At 53.6% G+C, this 15,847-nt stretch overlaps 2 protein-coding genes across 9 annotated transcripts in view; one reads left to right on the top strand and one right to left on the bottom strand.

Moving 5' to 3' along the window:
• Window positions 1–12,481, top strand: part of RFXANK (regulatory factor X associated ankyrin containing protein) — a 19,971-nt gene extending 7,490 nt beyond the window's left edge. For 5 of the 7 annotated variants that reach the window (XM_032271263.1, XM_032271261.1, XM_032271264.1 and 2 more), the window contains 9 exons: window positions 2,047–3,171; window positions 3,684–3,878; window positions 7,950–8,033; window positions 8,173–8,238; window positions 8,512–8,612; window positions 9,203–9,328; window positions 9,752–9,818; window positions 10,240–10,320; window positions 12,264–12,481. In XM_032271263.1, coding sequence (XP_032127154.1) covers window positions 3,692–3,878; window positions 7,950–8,033; window positions 8,173–8,238; window positions 8,512–8,612; window positions 9,203–9,328; window positions 9,752–9,818; window positions 10,240–10,320; window positions 12,264–12,334 — 783 coding nt within the window. In that variant the 5' untranslated portion in view covers window positions 2,047–3,171; window positions 3,684–3,691 and the 3' untranslated portion in view covers window positions 12,335–12,481. The remainder of the gene's footprint in view (window positions 1–2,046; window positions 3,172–3,683; window positions 3,879–7,949; window positions 8,034–8,172; window positions 8,239–8,511; window positions 8,613–9,202; window positions 9,329–9,751; window positions 9,819–10,239; window positions 10,321–12,263) is intronic. The other 2 variants (XM_032271266.1, XM_032271267.1) reach the window with 2 other exon arrangements.
• Window positions 12,031–14,051, bottom strand: NR2C2AP (nuclear receptor 2C2 associated protein). Of its 2 annotated transcripts, none has more exons than XM_032271269.1 (5): window positions 13,632–14,050; window positions 13,427–13,517; window positions 13,092–13,197; window positions 12,953–13,020; window positions 12,031–12,658 (listed from the first exon to the last, which is right to left on the bottom strand). In XM_032271269.1, exons 1-5 carry the CDS (start codon window positions 13,667–13,669, stop codon window positions 12,542–12,544), a joined length of 420 nt encoding a protein of 139 aa, XP_032127160.1. In that variant the 5' UTR covers window positions 13,670–14,050; the 3' UTR covers window positions 12,031–12,541. The 2 variants fall into 2 exon arrangements, with proteins under 2 accessions (XP_032127160.1, XP_032127159.1); XM_032271268.1 differs by having other exon boundaries at window positions 12,036–12,664; window positions 13,632–14,051.
• Window positions 14,052–15,847: the final 1,796 nt, after the last annotated feature.

Below are 15,847 nucleotides of genomic sequence, written 5' to 3'. Positions count from 1 at the left end.
TTTCAAAAAAAAAAAAAAAAAAAGATTTATGAAGGGCTCCTGGTGGGAGAGATGGAAGATGTGGAGCCCCTGACCCCACTCTTCTTCTTCAAATGTCATGAGTGAAAGGCCTTTCTTTTCCCTCTTAAAATGTCTTGGCTTTCCACACCTGAGACATCTGTTTTCCCTTCTCCCCCTCCCTGTTCCCTGACTCAGGTTTCATCCCTTTGCCTCCTGTATAGTTTGGCAGGCAGGTACTCAGAAGGTTTACACGTTCTATTTCCCTGGGCTCCCTGTTGAACAGTTCCCTGTTGGAGGATAAACAGCGTCATTTTTGCTTTTTGCTTTTGCCTTTCCTCATTCCTCTGTACACATACCTTTTGGGCCTCTTAAAAGTTCCTCTATGGGACAATTTATCCAATTTTCTGTCTTTTGTAATTTCTTTGCAATGTCTGGCCAACTATTGGTGACAAAGTGGAGCTTTAACATCGTTTGTCCCAGTGGGTACTCTATGTCCTATATGAAAATCCGTATTTTCTTATCTGTTCCTTACGTCTGTTTAAGAATTCCATGGGCCCTTCATCTTTCTCTCGGTGTACATTAAATGCGCGGGAAATCATTTGGGTTGGAGGAACTGATTCCCGATTCCCTTTAATTATCGTATCTCTGAGATCTCTCATGTTTTCTTGGTGGGCTGCACTGTTGTTATCCCATTGAGGGTCCTGGGACGGGAATTTATGCTTGGCTGCAAGGTCATTTGGACCAGGGGGGTGCTTATGCTCCCCAAATATCATAGCGGCCCTGTGGATCACGTTTCTTTTCTTTCCTGAGAATACCTAGAATAGACATTAATTCAGCCCAAGTGTAAAGCTGTGGCCCCAGAAATTGGTCAATTTGATGTTCAACTCCCAAAGGGTTATCTAACAGTGGTTTGAGTTGCTTTTTTAGATTTCTAACCTCTGAACAAGTTAAGGGGACATTTATGAAGCCAACATCTCCTCCTCCTAATGGCGCTTCCCTTAAAGGAAAAGGGGCTAGGGCAGACTTGGAGGAAGAGGGGAAAGTTAAGTTTTAATATCCCTTCAGCATCGTTCTATTTCCCACTGGAGCTTTCCTGAGGAAGGGGCATATTCAGGTTGCTGTCCAGGGAGGGTGTGGGTGTCAAGGCCCATGGGGCAGAGTTATATGGGGGAGGGACTGACGGTTCAGCTTGGGACAGTGGGGTAGGTGGAGGAAGGGCTGAGTGTTTAGCTTGGGGCGCAGGGGTACAAGGCGTAGGCGAGGGAAGGCGGCCTAGAGGATCCGGCCTAGAGGATCCTAGGGGATCTAGCTAGATCGTCTTTGGGGGTTTTGAGTTTGACTGCTTTTTCGTCTTTTAGGGGATACAGAAGGACAGGTCCTTGCCTCCAGCATAGAGCATAACTTATCTCCTCTTGAGAAAGTGGACTTTTATCATTGACATACTGGATCAGGAGTTGGCATATCCAGTCCTCGCCGACCCAAACTTTGGCCAAAAGACCGAAGGTCTGAGGATGGGTTCCTTAGTCCAAATGAAACAGCAATTCTTCATCATCTGCTGTCTTTTCTAGTGTTTGGTCCTTTAATTATCCTTCCAGTATTTTAACATAAGGCCTAGGGGACTGTCAGGGGTAATTTTATTGTCTGCTTGGCCTTTTTATAGTCCCTGTCTTATTTGGAGTATTTCCCATCCTGGAGGTTGGTGACGTTCAATCTCTGGTATTCGATTTCTTGCATTCCCGTATCCTAGAGGCTTAAACTCCCCTTTTCTCACTGGAGGTTTTTTGCACTCTTGTGAACACTCACTTCTTCCTTATTGGCCGCTTCCTTCCAGGGAATTTTAGGCCCCCCTCAGCATTGGCCGGTCAGTATAATCCCCCCTCCACCCGCCGCCGTAAGAAGCGGCCACGGAACAAAGTCCGGACTCCGAACTCGCTTCCCGCCCAATCGCGCGTCTCACTCACACACTTTCCACCTCCAGAGACCTCGACCACCAAGGAATACCTTGTTGCCCCAACCGCGACGTTTCTTACCTTGGTCTGTGCACAGTTACCTGGTCGCGGTGGAATTCTTCAAGATCCTCCCTACTGCCCACGTGGCTGAGAGTCCGGATTTATCATCACTTCGGGCGGGACTCTGTCCTCCCCTCCTGGGGCCACCACAAGGAGGCAGTGGGACACGTCTCCCCAGGACAGATCATCGCTAGCCCCTCCCGAGGGAGAATGGGATCCCGGACGAACCCCCAGATGTGTCGGAAACGAGCGCTCGGGGTAACCAAAAGAAACCCGCACTTAGAAAAATTCTCAGCAAGGTACCGTGACTTGTGCAGAAGGGTGCCGCCGGCCTCCGACAGTCGCAGGCGCACGCGGAACAAAGCGGAGAAGGCGTTTTCGATCCGCACGCAGTTCCTGTTTCTGTGTCCTTCCCCTATTGGCTGCGGTTGGACCACACAATCTAAGCTGACCCCGATTGGCTAAGGCCTAGACTTTTCCAAACGGGGTAAACCCGCGATTTGCGAAAAACAGACGAGGCGGGGGTAGGATTCATTTACAACTTAGGACCAGAAAGTTGAGTCTTTAAGAGGAATTTAGTTGTCCCAACAGAAGGGACCCTGTTGTGGAACGGGACGGCGAAGATACCTTGCCCCTTTAAGTTCCGGGCGCCCCGGGTACTTCCCCTACTTCGTCTTCTGGGAAAAGCCCCGCCCATCTGCCCGAAGCCGGAGCCCCTCGGCTCCCTCTGAAAAAATTTGTGGGCGGGGTGAAGGCGAGCTGGCACCAGCGCAGTGAAATTCCCAGAGCCCTTTAGTCCCCGCCCATTCCCTCCGTGGGGGTGGAGAGAACACGCAGGCGCAAATACCCTCCCAGGGCCCCAGCGGAAGCCACTCCCTCCCCTAAGTCTTAAAGGGCCAGAGGCAGCATTTTACTGCTCGGGCCGTTCCTCACTTTTGGGGGGCGGGGGTGCGCACGCGCAGTGAGGGAGTTCTGGGGTGGGGGTAGCGGTCGAGTATCAAGTTGCTTTCTGTCCCGGTCCAGGAAACCCGAGTGCTGAGGGTCCAGTCTCCAGCCTGCCTCCCACTATATCCATAAGAAGAGAAAAGTTTGTGACTTGGGTCCCCAAGTTTTGAGAGAACTGGGCTTTCGGCGCGGGGGGACACAAGAGGCTCGTGGGGAGGTGAGTGGATCTCCAGGATCGATTTGGGAGGTTCGGGTGCGACTGGGACGAATCGCATCGTTGTTGAGCCCTCACTCATTATGGGGACCCTCCCCAGTAACCATAGCGAATGTTTATTGAGCTCTGCCCTTAGCAGACCACCCCGATAAGCTATGTACAGACATGATTCGTTGTAGGCCTCATTTCCACATTTTGTCGAGGAGGAAACTGAGGCTCAAAGGTTAAGTCACGTGCCCAAGTTCTCATGGCCTATAAATTGAGGGATTCGAACCCAGACAGCTGACCCCAGAGCCCGGGCTTTTAAACATTGCACATTGCAGGTTCTTTGGTGGTGGGAAAGGGTAGACCTCGAAAGCAGTTGGACTCTGGTTTTCGTTTCCCTGGCTCTGGTAATTAACCTTGACCTCAGTTTACCCACCCTCACAGTGCAAGGCTGGGTGTGCAGTCAGTGCCTACTTTATTATAGCTGTTGATAATTATCGCCATCTCTCTCCTGATGGCACCTCCGCCAGCTTTCCCCATGGAGCCCACCCAGCCTGCGGAGGACCTCATCCTGACCCAGCAGCCCCCTGCCTCGGAACTTGGGGACCCTGAAGACCCCGGAGAGGAGGCCGCAGATGGCTCAGACACTGTGGTGCTCAGTCTCTTCCCCTGCACCCCCGAGCCTGTGAATCCTGAACCAGATGCCAGCGTTTCTTCTCCGCAGGGTAGGATACTTCCTCTGGGATTGGCCCTCTGGGATTCCATGTTAGGCCCACAAAAAGACAGAGTTTCACTTCTGTTGCCCAGGCTGGAGTGCAATGGCATGATCTCAGCTCACTGCAACCTCTGCCTCCCAGGTTCAAGCGATTCTTCTGTCTCAGTCTCCTGAGTAATTGGGATTACAGGTGGCTGCCACTACACCTGGCTAATTTTTTTGGTATTTTTAGTAGAGATAGGGTTTCACCATGTTGGCCAGGCTGATCTCGAACTCCGATCTCAGGTGATCTGCCTGCTTTGGCCCCCCAAAGTGCTGGGATTACAGGCATGAGCCACCGCACCTGGCCCGTTTTGTTTTTTCTCTCTTTTTTTTTTTTCTTCGAGATGGAGTTTCGCTCTTGTTACCCAGGCTGGAGTGCAATGGTGCGATCTCGGCTCACCGCAACCTCCGCCTCCTGGGTTCAGGCAATTCTCCTGCCTCAGCCTCCTGAGTAGCTGGGATTACAGGCACGTGCCACCATGCCCAGCTAATTTTTTGTATTTTTAGTAGAGACGGGGTTTCACCGTGTTGACCAGGATGGTCTCGATCTGTTGACCTCGTGATCCACCCGCCTCGGCCTCCCAAAGTGCTGGGATTACAGGCTTGAGCCACCGCGCCCGGCTTCGTTTTGTTTTTTGAAACAGGGTTTTGCTCTGTTACCAAGGCTGGAGTGCAGTGGTGTGATCATAGTTCACTGCAGCCTCAACTTCCTGGGCTCAAGCCATCCTCCTACCTCACTCAGCCTCCATAGTAGCTGGGACTGTAGGCATGCAACCACACCTGGCTAATTTTTTTTTTTTTTTTATTGAGAGGCAAGAGTCTCACTATGTTGCCCAGGCTGGTCTTGAACTCCTGGCCTCAAGCAATCCTCCTGCCTCAGCCTCCTAAAGTGCTGAAATTACAGGCATGAGCCACCACTCCAGGCAAGGGTCTCTGTCTTTATGATCCACTAATAGGACATATCTTTCCTCTCCATTCAGTAAGGGTTTGTTTCTTTTTTTTTTGCAACTTTGTATGTATTTTTTTATTGTGGTAAACTATACATAACATAAAAGTTTGCCACTTAAACCAGGATTGCTGTACCATTCAGTATCAGTAAGTACATTCACAGTGTTGCATAACCATCACCTTTGGAGACGGAGTCTTGCTCAGTAGCCCAGGCTGGAGTGCAGTGGCGCAATCTGGGCTCACTGCAACCTCCGCCTCCTGGGTCCCAGTTCAAGCAATTCTCCTGCTTCAGCCTCCCAAGTAGCTGGGATTACAGGAATGAGCCACCACGACTGGCTGATTTTTTGTATTTTTAGTAGAGATGGGGTTCAAGAGAGTTGGCCAGACTGCTCTTGAACTCCTGACCTCATGATCCACCCGCCTTGGCCTCCCAAGTGCTAGGATTACAGGCATGAGCCACTGCACCCAGCCTATCTAGAATATTTTCATCATTCCAAAAGGAAACCTCATACCATAGCAGTCCCTCTCCATTGTCCTTCCATCCATCCCTGGCAACCAATCTGCTTCTATCTTTTTAGGTTTTCCTGTTCTGGGCATTTCATACCAACGGGATCATACACTATGCGGTGGCCTTTTGTGTCTGGCCCCTCTCACTCAGCATCATGTTTTCAGGGTTCATCCACGTCATAGCATGGATCAGTGCTTCCTTTCTTTTTTTTTTTTTTCTTTGAGACGGAGTCTCACTCTGTTGCCCAGGCTGGAGTGCAATGGCGCAATCTCGGCTCACGCTAACCTCCGCCTCCCAGGTTCAACCGATTCTCATGCCTCTGCCTCCCAAGTAGTTGGGATGACAGGCATGCACTACCATGCCCAGCTAATTTTTGTATTTTTTGTAGAGACGGGGTTTTGCCATGTTGCCCAGGCTGGTCTGGAACTCCTGGGCTCAAGTGATCTGCTGGCCTCCACTTCCCAAAGTGCTAGGATTACAGACGTGAGCTACAGCGCCCGGCCTTTCACACCTATTTTTAATTCTTTGAGGGTAGATAGCTAGGAATGGAATTGCCGGGTCAGATGGTCATCCTGTTTTACTTACTGAGGAACTGAGAATTTATTTTTGTTTTTATTTTTATTTTATTTATTTATTTGAGACAGAATTTCACTGTCACCCAGGCTGGAATGCAATGGCTCGATCTTGGCTCACTGCAACCTTCACCTCCCGGGTTCAAGCAATTCTCCAGCCTCAGCCTCCTGAGTAGCTGGGATTCCGCGAGCACACCACCATGCCCGACTAATTTTTGTATCTTTAGTAGAGATGGGCTTCACCATGTTGGCCAGGATGGTCTGGAACTCCTGACCTTGTGATCCGCCTGCCTTGGCCTCCCAAAGTGCTGGGGTTAGAGGCTTGAGCCACCATGCCTGGCCCTGAGGATTTATTTTTGATTGGAGTCCTAGAATATGCCTAATTCAGTTCTCTCCCAGGACCTTTGTTGCTGCCACTCCTTCTGTCTGGAATGCTCTTCCTATACTTCTTCCTATAGGTGATTTCTCCGCTCCCCTTCCCTCCTTTCTTGAGACGGAGTCCCCTTTCTTCTTGAGACGGAGTAGACAGAGTGTTGCTCTGTTGCCCAGGCCGCAGTGCAGTGGCACTGTCTTGACTCACCGCAACCTCTGTCTCCTGGGTTAAGGCAGTTCTCCCTCAGCCTCCCGAGTAGCTGGGATTACAGGCGTGTGCTACCACACCAGCTAATTTTTGCTTTTTTGTTTTTTTTAGAGTCGGGGTTTCACCATGTTGGCCAGGATGGTCTCAATCTCCTGACCTCGTGATCCACCCACCTCGGCCTCCCAAAGTGCTGGAATTACAGGCGTGAGCCACCGTGCCCAGTTCCTGTAACTGATGTCTTTGACTTCTTAAGATCTTGGTGGTGTCACCTTGGGGAGGCCCTCCTGTTACCGCCTCATCTAAGAATGACTCAGTCCTGGTGCTCCCTTCTTTCTGTCCTCTGCGACCTGCTTTTAAATACTTTTTGTGTGTGTATGTGTGATGGAGTTTTGCTCTTGTCGCCTAGGCTGGAGTGCAATGGCACAATCTTGGCTCACTGCAACCTCCGCCTGCCAGGTTCAAGCGATTCTTCTGCCTCAACCTCCCCAGTAGCTGGGCTTACAGGCGTCTGCAACCACTCCCAGCTAATTTTGTGTTTTTAGTAGAAATGGTGTTTAGCCATGTTGGTCAGGCTGGTCTCAAACTCCTGACCTCAAGCGATTCGCCTACCTTGGCCTCCCAAAATACTGGGATTACAGGTGTGAGCCACTGTGCCCGGCCTTAAGTTCTTTTGAACTTATTTCCACTTGAAGTTTCTTATTATTTCTCTGCCTGATGCACCTACTTGACCCTGGACTCCCTAGAGGGCAAAAACTATGTCTTGTTTGCCCAGAACACTGCTAGGCAGGGAGGAAAGAGATGCACGCTGGGTATTCAAGAGAGTAGAGTGAGTGAATGGTGGAGCCCCAGGCTCTGCCTTTTATAGCTCCAAGACCCAAGGGAGATACCAAAGGCAGTGGCATGATGGCTCATGCCTGTAATCCCAGCACTTTGGGAGGCTGAGGCACAAGAGTCTCTTGAACCTAGGAAATGGAAGTTGCAGTGAGCCGAGATCGTGCCATTGCACTTCAGCCTGGGTGACAGAGCAAGACTTCGTCTCAAAAAAAAAAAAAAAAGGTCGGGCATGGTGGCTCACACCTGTAATCCCACCAGCGCTTTGGGAGGCCGAGGCGGGCGGATCACGAGGTCAGGAGTTTGAGACCAGCCTGACCAACATGGTGATACTCATCTCTACTAAAAATACAAAAATTATCCGGGCGTGGTGGCGGGCACCTGTAATTCCAGCTACTCGGGAGGCTGAGGGAGGAGAATCACTTGAACCCACAAGGCAGAGGTTGCAGTGAGCTGAGATCGCACCACTGCACTTCAGCCTGGGTGACAGAGCAAGACTCTGTCTCAAAACAACAACAACAAAAAAATGGATGGGCTTCTGTCCTGAAGCGCCAGAGACATCGACCCAGGGGAAACTGAGGCCTGTCGTGTCTCTCCCAGCAGGCGGCTCCCTGAAGCACTCCACCACTCTCACGAACCGGCAGCGGGGGAACGAAGTGTCAGCTCTGCCGGCCACCCTAGACTGTGAGTGGGCCCACGGTCCCCAACAAGGAGAGGAGTAGGAGGGTGGGAGGGCCTGTGAGGAGCAATCGTGGACAGAGGGTAAACCGAGGCACAGAGAAGCGAGGGGATGAGTGAGGACTCTGCCTCTGTCCTGCCCCAGCCCTGTCCATCCACCAGCTCGCAGCGCAGGGGGAGCTGGACCAGCTGAAGGAGCATCTGCGGAAAGGTGCGTGTCACACGCGTGTGCTGGCATGTCCGTGCCTGGCTGGTGTGTGCATATGGGTGTCCGTGCCCATCCATGACACTCACATGACCTGTGAGTGTCCACGTGCGCCTGTATCTACCTGTGTGTGTGAACGTGTCCATGTATGTCCATCAACGTATGCTCCCCTGCCGTTCCCCTGTCTAACCCCAGCCCCCTACCTCGTCCCCTTCGGCAGCCCTGGGGATAGGGGGCAGGGATGCAGGCTGGTTGGTACCACCTGCCCCTTCCCGCCAGGTGACAACCTCGTCAACAAGCCGGACGAGCGCGGCTTCACCCCTCTCATCTGGGCCTCGGCCTTTGGAGAGATCGAGACCGTTCGTTTCCTGCTGGAGTGGGTGCGTCCCAGCCCAGCTTGGGGGTTCCTGGGGACATTAGGGTGGGCTGTGGTCTTGGCTATGTCTGCTGGTGCCTTGTCTTTGAGATGTGGCTGCTGGCCGGGCGCAGTGGCTCACACCTGTAATCCCAGCACTTTGAGAGGCAGAGACGGGCAGATCACTTGAGGTCAGGAGTTCGAGACCAGCCCAGCCAGCATATGAAACCATCTCTGGCCGGGCGCAGTGGCTTACACCTGTAATCCCAGCACTTTGGGAGGCCGAGACGGGCAGATCACGAAGTCAGGAGATAGAGACTATCCTAGCTAACACGGTGAAAACCCGTTTCTACTAAAAATACAAAAAATTAGCAGGGCATGGTGGTGGGCACCTGTAGTCCCAGCTACTCGGGAGGCTGAGGCAGGAGAATCGCGTGCACCCAGGAGGCAGAGGTTGCGGTGAGCCGAGATTGTGCCACTGCACTCCATCCTGGGCAACAGAACAAGACTCCATCTCAAAAAAAAAAAAAAAAAAAAAAAGATGTAGCTGTCATGGATACCCCAGGATTCCTGGTTATGTCCCAGCCCATCCCACCACTACCCCCATCCCTGCAGGGTGCTGACCCCCACATTTTGGCCAAAGAGCGAGAGAGCGCCCTGTCGCTGGCCAGCACGGGCGGTTACACAGACATCGTGGGACTGCTGCTGGAGCGGGACGTGGACATCAACATCTACGATTGGGTGAGGGACTGCCAGCCCCGGGCGCCTCTCAGCCTCCTGGCCTCCATTCCTGCCTCAAACGTTCACAGATCACCTGAAAGGTGCAGGCCTGCGCTGCATGCCGAGAATATGAGACAGCCCCATTCCTGGCCTCACAGAGCTCCCAGTGCGGGGAAGGCAGGCATGGACGCAGGCAGCTCAGATGCAGTGAAGTGCGCTGTGACGGCAGGTGCACAGGCAGCTTCAGGAGCCCAGTGTGGCCAAGGGAAGTCAAAGAGGGCTTCCTGGAGGAAGGTGTCTAAGCTTGAGACCCCAAGAAGTGAGATGGGCCCAGTGATGAGCAGGAGGAGGAACCATATTAAATTGGAGGCCAGAGAGAGTACAAGGCATTGTGAGAATCAGGAAGAGGTAAATTTTGGTTTCTCCTGCTCCTACCCACGACAGAATGGAGGGACGCCACTGCTGTACGCCGTGCGTGGGAACCACGTGAAATGTGTTGAGGCCTTGCTGGGTGAGTGGGAGTCAGGACTGGCCCTGGGGCCCCAGCGATCCAGCGGGCCCTGTGGGAATCCTGAGGGCAGGGAGACACCCAGGTGTTGCTGGAATGTTTTTGAGATGGGTGGTCACTGCCTGCTCTTCTTGGAGGGTGGATCAGAGGGGAGGAGGTGGGAGGACCGCCCAGGATTCGGGGTGTGGGTCTAAGACCTGGCCAAGAGGCTGAGCACCTCCACCCTCCACGGCTCAGAGACTCTTCAGCCACGTTCTTCAGTGGAGACCGAGATAGCAGAGGTTGGATTCTTGTCAAAGGCCACATGGGCAGACCCACTGCTGCACTGTGGCGAATGAGGGGTGCCACGCAATCTTCCAGGTCCCCAGTCGTCATTCTGGATTCCTAGGCCCCACCCTCCAGCGCCCTCCCCTCTGCCTTGCAGCCCGAGGTGCTGACCTCACCACTGAAGCCGACTCTGGCTACACCCCGATGGACCTTGCTGTGGCCCTGGGATACCGGAAAGGTCGGCCTGAGACACACGGAGGAGCGATGGGGTCCCTCCCATAGGCAGGGTGACCATAAAGGGGTACACGGGACACCCCCCCAGTGGTCAGACGCCAGCCGGGAGAGTGTTCGCATTAGCAGGTGTTGAGCACTGCAGTGTGTCCCGCCTGGGCACATCCCAGTCCTGGCTCTTGGGGCTCCACGTGTGCTGGGGTAGAGAGGACAGTGCGGGGGTCAGTGGCTGGGGCCATCATGGGGGACACACAGGCACAGAGAGGCCCAAAGAGGGGCCTCATCAAAGAGCCCCAAAGTGGCCAACAGAAGTCAGGGAGGGCTTCCTGGAGGAAGGTGTCTAAGCTTGAGACCCCAAGAAGTGAGATGGGTCCAGCCTTGGGAATGGGGGGTCAGGGAAGGATTCTGGGGGACCTGAAGGGAGGGAGGATGGCATCCAGGTGGGAGGAGGCCCCTGCAGAGGCCTGGCCGTGAGGACACCAAGGGGCAGGCGGCCAGGGCACAGTGCACAGGGCCGCAGAGGCCGCCCCTCTCCATGACGGGCAGTGGGTTTGCACAGGGGCCATAGGCAGACCCAGTGTGACTCCATTGCCTCTGTCACAACGGGACTCAACTTTCCCATCCATAAAATCGGGAAATCCCAACTGAACCGACCCCCTGGGGTCATGGTGGCGATAAAGGGCTTCAGAAGGGTCCCCTCCTTCCTTTGGAGTTTTACTGTTGGAAGTCATTCCTCGTGCCTCCTGTTGTTTTGCGTGGGGTTTGTTTTTGTTTTTTGTTTTTGCTCTGTCGCGCAGGCTGGAATGAGGTGGTGCAGTCACAGCCCACTGCAGCCTTGACCTCCCAGGCTCAAGTGATCCTCCCACTACAGCCTCCCGGGTAGCTGGGACCACAGGCATTCACTACCATGCCTGGCTCTTTTTTTTTGAGACGATGTCTTGCTCTGTTGCCCAGGCTGGAGTGCAGTGGCACGATCTTGGCTCACCACAACCTCTGCCTCCCGGGTTCAAGGGATTCTCCTGCCTCAGCCTCCCGAGTATCTGGGATTATATACAGGCGCACACCACCATGCATGCCTGGCTAATTTTTTGTTGTTGCTGTTTTGGAAGAGACAGGGTCTTGCTATGTTGCCCAGGCTGGCCTCAAACTCCTGGCTCAAGCGATCCTTCTGCCTCAGCCTCCTGAGTAGCTGGGACTATAGGCACGCACCACTCTACCTGGATAATTTTTAAAATCTTTTTATTTTGTTTTATTTATGTTTTGAGACAGAGTCTAGCTCTGTCACGCAGGCTGGAGTGCAGTGGCATGAACTCAGCTCACTGCAACCTCTGCCTCCCAGGCAAACAATTCTCCTGCCTCAGCCTCCCATTCAGATTACAGGCGCCTGCCACCACACCCAGCTCATGTTTGTAGTTTTAGTAAAGACAGGGTTTCACCATGTTGGCCAGGCTGGTCTTTCCTGACTTCAAGTGATCTACCCACCTTGGCCTCCCGAAGTGCTGGGATTACAGGCATGAGCCACTGAGCCCAGCCTAATTTTTATTTTTATTTATTTATTTTTTTTTTGGTAGAGACAGGGTTTTGCTATGTTGACCAAGCTGGCCTCAAATTCCTGAGCTCAAGCAGTCCTCCCCCATCGGCCTCCCAAAGTGCTGGGATTACAGGTGTGAGCCGCCATGCCCAGGCTCACCTTTTCATAAAAGTTACAATTCACACATTTTGCTTGGTAGGAAATATTTTTATAATAGTAGTTCTGAAAAGCCACGAAAGTGCATTTTTACAAACTTAGGGGAAGGTGAGTTTCCTGGGATGGGGCCTCCTTCCTCCCAGCTTTGCTTTGTAATGCTGGCCTCCCTGTTTGTCCCCTAAGGGGAGAGTGCAGGTTGGCCCACACCTCCGCACCCCTCCCAATTCAAGGTCACAGCCCACCTTTTCCCTGCCCCATCTCAGTGCAACAGGTGATCGAGAACCACATCCTCAAGCTCTTCCAGAGCAACCTGGTGCCCGCTGACCCTGAGTGAAGGCCGCCCGCGGGGGACTCAGACACTCAGGGAACGAAACGGTTGGCCAGAGCTGGGAAAACTCAGAACTGGCTTCAATGGCAGCTCCTGGACAGGCGGTGGGAGGGGACCCTTCCTAAGAGGAACCAATAAACCTTCTGTGCAAAACTTGAGGGACTTTGCTGTGCTTCCTGGAGGACTTCCCGGAGGAGGCAGCCCCCGGAGGTGTCAAACCTTCTCCCCGAGCACCCGCAGGTGGTAGATGACCACACGGCCAAAAAAGTCAGTGGCATCCTCAAACGTCACCTTCAGCCGGTCCACCTCAGCAACTGGTATGGGGAAGGTGTGAGCGTGGGCAGTCAAGGGCAACAGGCGATTTCTGGTTTCCCACCCAGAGGCCCCCACCCCTCCAGACCCAGCTCGGACTCCACCGATGTGGTGGGTAACCTGAGGAAGCTGCAGGCCCCTCTAAGCCTCTCTCACAGAACAGGTGGTCATCAGCCCCATTGTACAGATAAAGTGATGGAGGCCTAGAGTCACATGTTCAGGGTCATACATCGGGGTTCCCATTCAGGTTTGGGTGAGTCCCAAGCTTCCAGAGGCACAGACCACCCCACCCCAGAAGCGGGAGCAGGATATCTGAAGCGAGTTGTTGTCCTCAGGGTAGAAATCTACAATCTTGCGAAGGGCCTGACTGCCCTGTGAACCTGCAGCAGAGACAGGCACTAAGTGTCTGGGGTGACCCCTGGAAGCCCCACCACCCAGAGCCTCCTAGTACCTTCCAGGCAGCCCCGGCGACTGGAGAAGCCACCCTGAAACTGGATCTGCAGCTGGGAGACACGGATGAGCTGGGGAAACTCCAGTGTCACCCACTGGGAGGGGCCCTGGAAGCAGACAGGGAAACTGAGGCACAAGCTCACTGCAGGCACAGATCCCTGCTATGCCTGTCTCATTCACAGAGTCTTTGGAGGGGGCAGTACCGGAGGAGAGGGAAATTCGGCACATGTTCCTTTCCTGGCCACCCATGAGGGCCCCCAGACATTCTCAAGGCATCCCGGACCCCTGAATCTGAGTCACCCCAGAGACCACCGAGGGTCGAGGGAGGCGCCTCACCTGGTCCGAGTTCCAACATGTCTCCTCGTTCTGGTCGAAAAGATGTTTTTTTCCAAACTGCCGGGTGTTGCGATTCAGCACCGAACTCACCCTGGAGGCACCAGGATCAGGGCGAAAACAAGAGGCTGAGCCCAGCTCTCAGCGTCGCAGAGGGTTCGACCCCAGGCTTAGGGCCTCACCACGGCCTGTCCCCACAGACTCTTACCTGCTCACTGTCTCTGCACAAACCAAAGAGTGGGTCATGTCGCTTCCACAAGACCTCGCAGGGCTTGGATTTGGTACAGCCTTGGTTCAAATCTCGGCTCCTCCTCAAGCCACAGTGGGGGCGATCTTGGCCACGCCTTGGCCTGCAAGTCCTCACCAATAACTTAGGACCAGAACCGCCACTCCCTCGCCCGCCCCAGTCCTAAATGTCGCCTCAATCAATACCCTGCCGGAAAATTTGAGACAGTGGATCAGAGAAACCGCCAATGACCGGAGGTCAGGCCTTTCACAGGAAATAGATTTCCCACGGTTTTGGGGGGCGGTGGCTTTTTGTGCGAGCCTCTTTCTCTGCGAACAGCCCTTGGAGCCAACTCTTGGGACCCGGAACCGCGTGGGCTTGACGCATGCGTATTGTAATTGAGGCCCCGACTGCGTTGCTCTTGGGGCGGGGCTTGATTCGACCCCGCCCCTTCATCACCGCGTCTTAAAGGGCCCGGGTTCAATGATTGAATTTCCCTTGGTTCCCTTGAAGCTGTAGGGAAAAGGCTGGCTGCGCGCGGGGCGCTGTCCCTGGGCGTCTGAAGGTGTAGAGCACTGATTTTGACTGATTTTTGAATGAGAGAGACTTCTTTTTTTATTTTTTTTGAGACAGGGTGTCACTCTGTCGCCCAGGCTGGAATACAGTGGTGCGATCTCGGTTCACTGCGACCTCTGCTTCCCAGGCTCCAGCAATCCTCCTACCTCAGCATCCCGAATAGTTGGAATTGGGAAGTGCGCGCCACCACCGCCGGCTATTTTTTTTTTTTTTTTTTGGTAAACATGAGGTTTCGCCATGTTGCCCAGACTGGTCTCGAACTCCAGCCATCAGCCCACCTCAGCCTCCCAAAGTGCTGGGATTACAGGCGTGAGTCACCGCGCCTGGCCAGAGACACTTCCTATGACGATGTCCTTCCCACTCCGAGAAGTCAGCTGCATCTATTCCCTAACTGCCAAATGCAGCCTGAGAATCCCTGAACTTCACTGCCTCCCGGAGGCCAAAGGCAGAGTTGTGGAAAGGGCCTCCATGTTGGGAGTATCGGAAGTCCTCATCAACCCCTGTGTTCTTGTTGGGACAGAGGAGCCCTGGCCTCCAAGTTTGTCTTTCCCAGAAAATGCTGCTGGGACATCAAGGAAGGCTTCTTGGAGGAGGGAGCACACGAGATGGGTGTTTGTTTGCTTGGTTTTGGGGACGGAGTCTCGCTCTGTTCCCCAGGCCGGAGTGCAGTGGGGCGATCTCAGCTCACCACAACTTCCACCTCCTGGGTTCAAGGGATTCTCCTGCCTCAGCCTTGTAAGGTCTGACCGTGCCATGGACGGCATGTGACCCCTGTGATGCACACACACACCTCTGGAGGGACTTCAGGAATTAGAAAACCTGAAGTAACTGGAAAGTGGAGGGACCATCAACCCCTGCGGTGCCTAACTAACCTGACACATTCCCCTCTTTTTTTTTTTTTTTTTTTGAGACGGAGTTTCGCTCTTGTTACCCAGGCTGGAGTGCAATGGCACGATCTCGGCTCACCGCAACCTCCGCCTCCCGGGTTCAGGCAATTCTCCTGCCTCAGCCTCCTGAGTAGCTGGGATTACAGGCACGCACCACCATGCCCAGCTAATTTTTTTTTGTATTTTTAGTAGAGACGGGGTTTCACCATGTTGACCAGGATGGTCTCGATCTCTTGACCTCGTGATCCACCCGCCTCGGCCTCCCAAAGTGCTGGGATTACAGGCTTGAGCCACCGCGCCCGGCCCACATTCCCCTCTTGTTTCTTATTCCGGCCTCAATTGACAAGGCCATTGGACTTTATAACCGTAAGGGACCTTGGTCAACCTTGTGACTCCAGATCCTATGACCCTCTCTCAGCTTGCAAACCCATGGCCCCCTCCCAGCTTGCAAAAAACCACCCTAAACTAACTTCCTACTGCTGACCCCAAACCTATAAAACCAACTCCTATTCCTTTGCCCTTCTCTGACTCACTTTTCCAACTCGGCCTGCCTGCACCTGGGGAATAAACAGTCATGTTGCTCACACAAAGCCTGTTTTGGGGGTCTCTTCATTCAGAGCACGCGTTTTAACAGCTTCCCGAGTAGCTGGGACTACAGGCACGTGTCACCCCATCCGGCTAATTTTTGTATTTTTTAGTACAGAGGGGGTTTCACTATGTTGGCCAGGCTGGTCT

Source organism: Sapajus apella, unplaced genomic scaffold (assembly GCF_009761245.1).
Source record: "Sapajus apella isolate SASKATOON/1434 unplaced genomic scaffold, GSC_monkey_1.0 scaffold227, whole genome shotgun sequence".
In the NCBI taxonomy this organism is placed as follows: domain Eukaryota; kingdom Metazoa; phylum Chordata; class Mammalia; order Primates; family Cebidae; genus Sapajus; species Sapajus apella.
This window is presented reverse-complemented; position numbering and strand designations above follow the sequence as displayed.